Source organism: Atta cephalotes, assembly GCF_000143395.1.
Source record: "Atta cephalotes unplaced genomic scaffold scaffold00013, whole genome shotgun sequence".
NCBI lineage: Eukaryota > Metazoa > Arthropoda > Insecta > Hymenoptera > Formicidae > Atta > Atta cephalotes.
In genome coordinates, this window is record NW_012130077.1 from 3,038,503 (window position 1) to 3,041,651 (window position 3,149).

At 35.2% G+C, this 3,149-nt stretch overlaps 1 protein-coding gene across 1 annotated transcript; it reads right to left on the reverse strand.

The window, feature by feature from the left end:
- Positions 1–318: 318 nt before the first annotated feature.
- On the reverse strand, positions 319–1,690 carry LOC105617518. Its single transcript, XM_012199073.1, has 2 exons — positions 1,050–1,690; positions 319–712 (listed from the first exon to the last, which is right to left on the reverse strand). Exons 1-2 carry the CDS (start codon positions 1,688–1,690, stop codon positions 319–321), a joined length of 1,035 nt encoding a protein of 344 aa, XP_012054463.1.
- Positions 1,691–3,149: the final 1,459 nt, after the last annotated feature.

Sequence of the window (3,149 nt, forward strand, 5' to 3'; positions counted from 1 at the left end):
AACTCGTGACACTCGAATGAACCTCTTTATCATGTTCGTGCAAAAGTTTTTGTGCAAAAAACTTATATTGTCTGTCGAAACTGAGCAATCTCTATTATTAAATAATTACTCCTTCATTCACTCAAGATTGACAAAAATATAAAATAAAAGATATATCGCGATAATATAAAAATAAAAGATTTTTCATTAAATAATTTTTATGATAAAATAATATATTATGTAATAGCGAGTTTTTCTGTAATTGTCATTGGACTTCAGACTCTCTCCCAATTTTTGAACACGCAACTTGAGTTAAACTCGTCGGGAACTTACCTATGGTTACACGTGCGTCAGCCGTTGCGTGTGCTGTTGATGGACGAGTCTTCCCTGTTCCTGTTCCCACCAGCTGACTACATCCATGAATTCCCCCGTCTCAGTGATCTCTTGTTTATAGTAGAGGGCTCCGGAGAAGGTCTCCGGGCTAGTTGCGTAGACAGTCGTCGTACCCTCTTCGCTGTCTCCGGCACCGCTGTAGGGCGATAGAATCTGCGGTTCTAAGTTCTCCTCATTCTGAGCATAATATTCCGAGGGTGGCGAGGCCACCGAATTTGGCGATAATCTAGAGAAATTTTGTCCACCGGTTATAGTTCGTGGTTCTAAGTTTTCTTCGTCTCCTGCTGAAGATGCGTAGTAGTCACGTGGGGATGGAATAGCAGTTCGGTTAGGAGATAGTCTACGAGGAAAAAAAGGAGTAAAATCAATATGATTAAATAAAGACATAAAGACACTTACTTTCACATTCAATTTTATACTTAATTGTATTATTAAGTTATAATTAATTCCAGCAAACGCAGATAATGGCTATATAACATATAGGTACATAAATGTATATATTTTAAATCTATGTTATATAACAATTATATTTATTTAATTTGCTGGGATATAATTTTATCTATAATAATTTTATGAAGTAAAATAGAATCACGTATTTTGTTCTAAATTAAATTTCTATTCAATCTCTCTCTTTCTCTTCTTCCAACTATTCTTTTAATTGAACATTCAGAATTTACCTGGATAATATAATTTTTGATTTGGCAGCATTCTCATCTTCTTCTTCGTCCAGTTGTTCCCTCTCATCATCTTCTGCGGCTAATACATCGTCCTCAAGAACAAGTCTCTCGCCAGAGCCGTTATGAGTCGAAGAGATGACGCTGCTAGTTGGAGAAGGAGCGCACTGTATACTGACAGTCTTGGAGTCATATTCAACACCGTCAGCTTCTGCCAAGAGCCTCTGAAGGCCTCTGATGTACTCGACAGCCATCCTAAGAGTTTCTACCTTCGACAACTTTTTACCCCTGTCGCCGTAACCTGCAGCAATGTGACTCGGAATGTGTTGTCGCAAAGTCGCAAATCCATTGTTTACTTGTTTCACGCGATTCCTTTCCCTGGCGTTTCTTCGAGCAACAGCTACAGGAGGTGGTTGTCCATTTTTGCCGTGTTTTTTCAATCGGGTAGGATCGTACGGGGGTAACACCGTCGTAGAGTTCGTCGCGTTACTGCTAGTGTTATTTTTTGGGACTGCCAATGTTGATTGATTACCAATGATATTGTTCTCATTATCTTGTAACGTTCGCAGCAACATCAATTGTTCTTGATCATTGCCGCTTATCTGTACTCTATTACAAAACACCGTTACCCCCATGGTCGCCATTGTGCTCGTTTCAACGAGTACTTTTCGGTGACACGAATCAGCGTGAGTTCTTAGAATATATGAATGATCATCGAAGGTCCACAATTTTGTTCCAAGCTGAAAAAAATTAATATTGTAAAGTTTAATATTATAAGCAATTTTTTAAGTGATTAAGTAATTATTTTCAAGAATTGTTGAATAATAAAGAAATCTAATAAACCAAATAATTAAAGTAATGGAAGTAGAAATATGATTAATAATGTTTTTATATTAAAAATTATGCAGTGTCTTGATAATTTATACTTCTATAAAGTATTGTATTTTAAATATTATATCGCGTATTTCCACAATAGTGTTAATTAAACGAGTTGCGTTAAGAAACATAGCAGACTCAACCGGTCGATAAACGACACTAATGCTTGTCGAGGACGAATCTAATTGCTGAGTTTATAAATAAAACGTATTCTCTTGTCGGAGACAAAGACGATTATCGATGTGACCGTTCGACGATGCCATGATTGGGTATCAATTTAAATCTGGGTCAAATCTGATATGTTCACAAAAAAAGCGTTACAAATCTTTTGTGTAAAGACATAAACCCTTTTAAATTATGATTAATACTATTCTTAAATATTTCTTCTTATAAAAATAAAACATATATTTAATTTTCTACTTTATATAGTTTTTTTATCTTCTCAAAAGCTAACAGTTCGACATAAAAATGCGTGAATGTTTTGTTGTAAGCTTATAAGAGCTTATAAGAGCTTATAGCTTCTTCCTTTACTAACTCATGAAGCTGATGACCCAAACCGAGATCTAATTGTCTCGCTGCCGGTCGCCACGGCTTAAGCAAAGTATGAGGTCACCGTCTATTCTTCTCCACGACGGTCGTCGACTCCTCGGAAACTATTATCGAGATATTTCAAAACAAATCTGTTTTATGCATATTATCAATATATTTTTAATTGAAAAAATGTTCCTCCTCTGATATCAAGCATCGTAATTCATTTCTAGGCACGTTATCGTTTGCACTCGATTGATTACCGAGTGACATGATTCGAAATAATTTTTTAAGTGACGAATGATTACTCCGCTAATTATAAAACAATTTATTACTTTTAATTGAAAATAATTTACCTACTTTAGTTGTTGTACTAAAACGCTAAATGCTATTTAGCGCACCATATAAGATTTTTGTGGGTTTCCAATTGAATACTTACCGAGGATCAAGGCGATGCTTGGTGAAAATACTCTTTAACGCAAATTGCCATGAAGATAAATCATTTTGACGATCTCATAACACACATTTGATTTTCAAATGTAAACAATTAACAAGAGTCTCTTTATAAGGCGAGAAATTTCAATTTCTGAGAGAAAAGTTGAAGGCACTTTTAATAATTTTATCCACTTATGTGTCTCTCATTCAATATCTTCTAGCGCAATACTATCGATTGGCGGATTTTTTCCTTCTTTGTTAGAA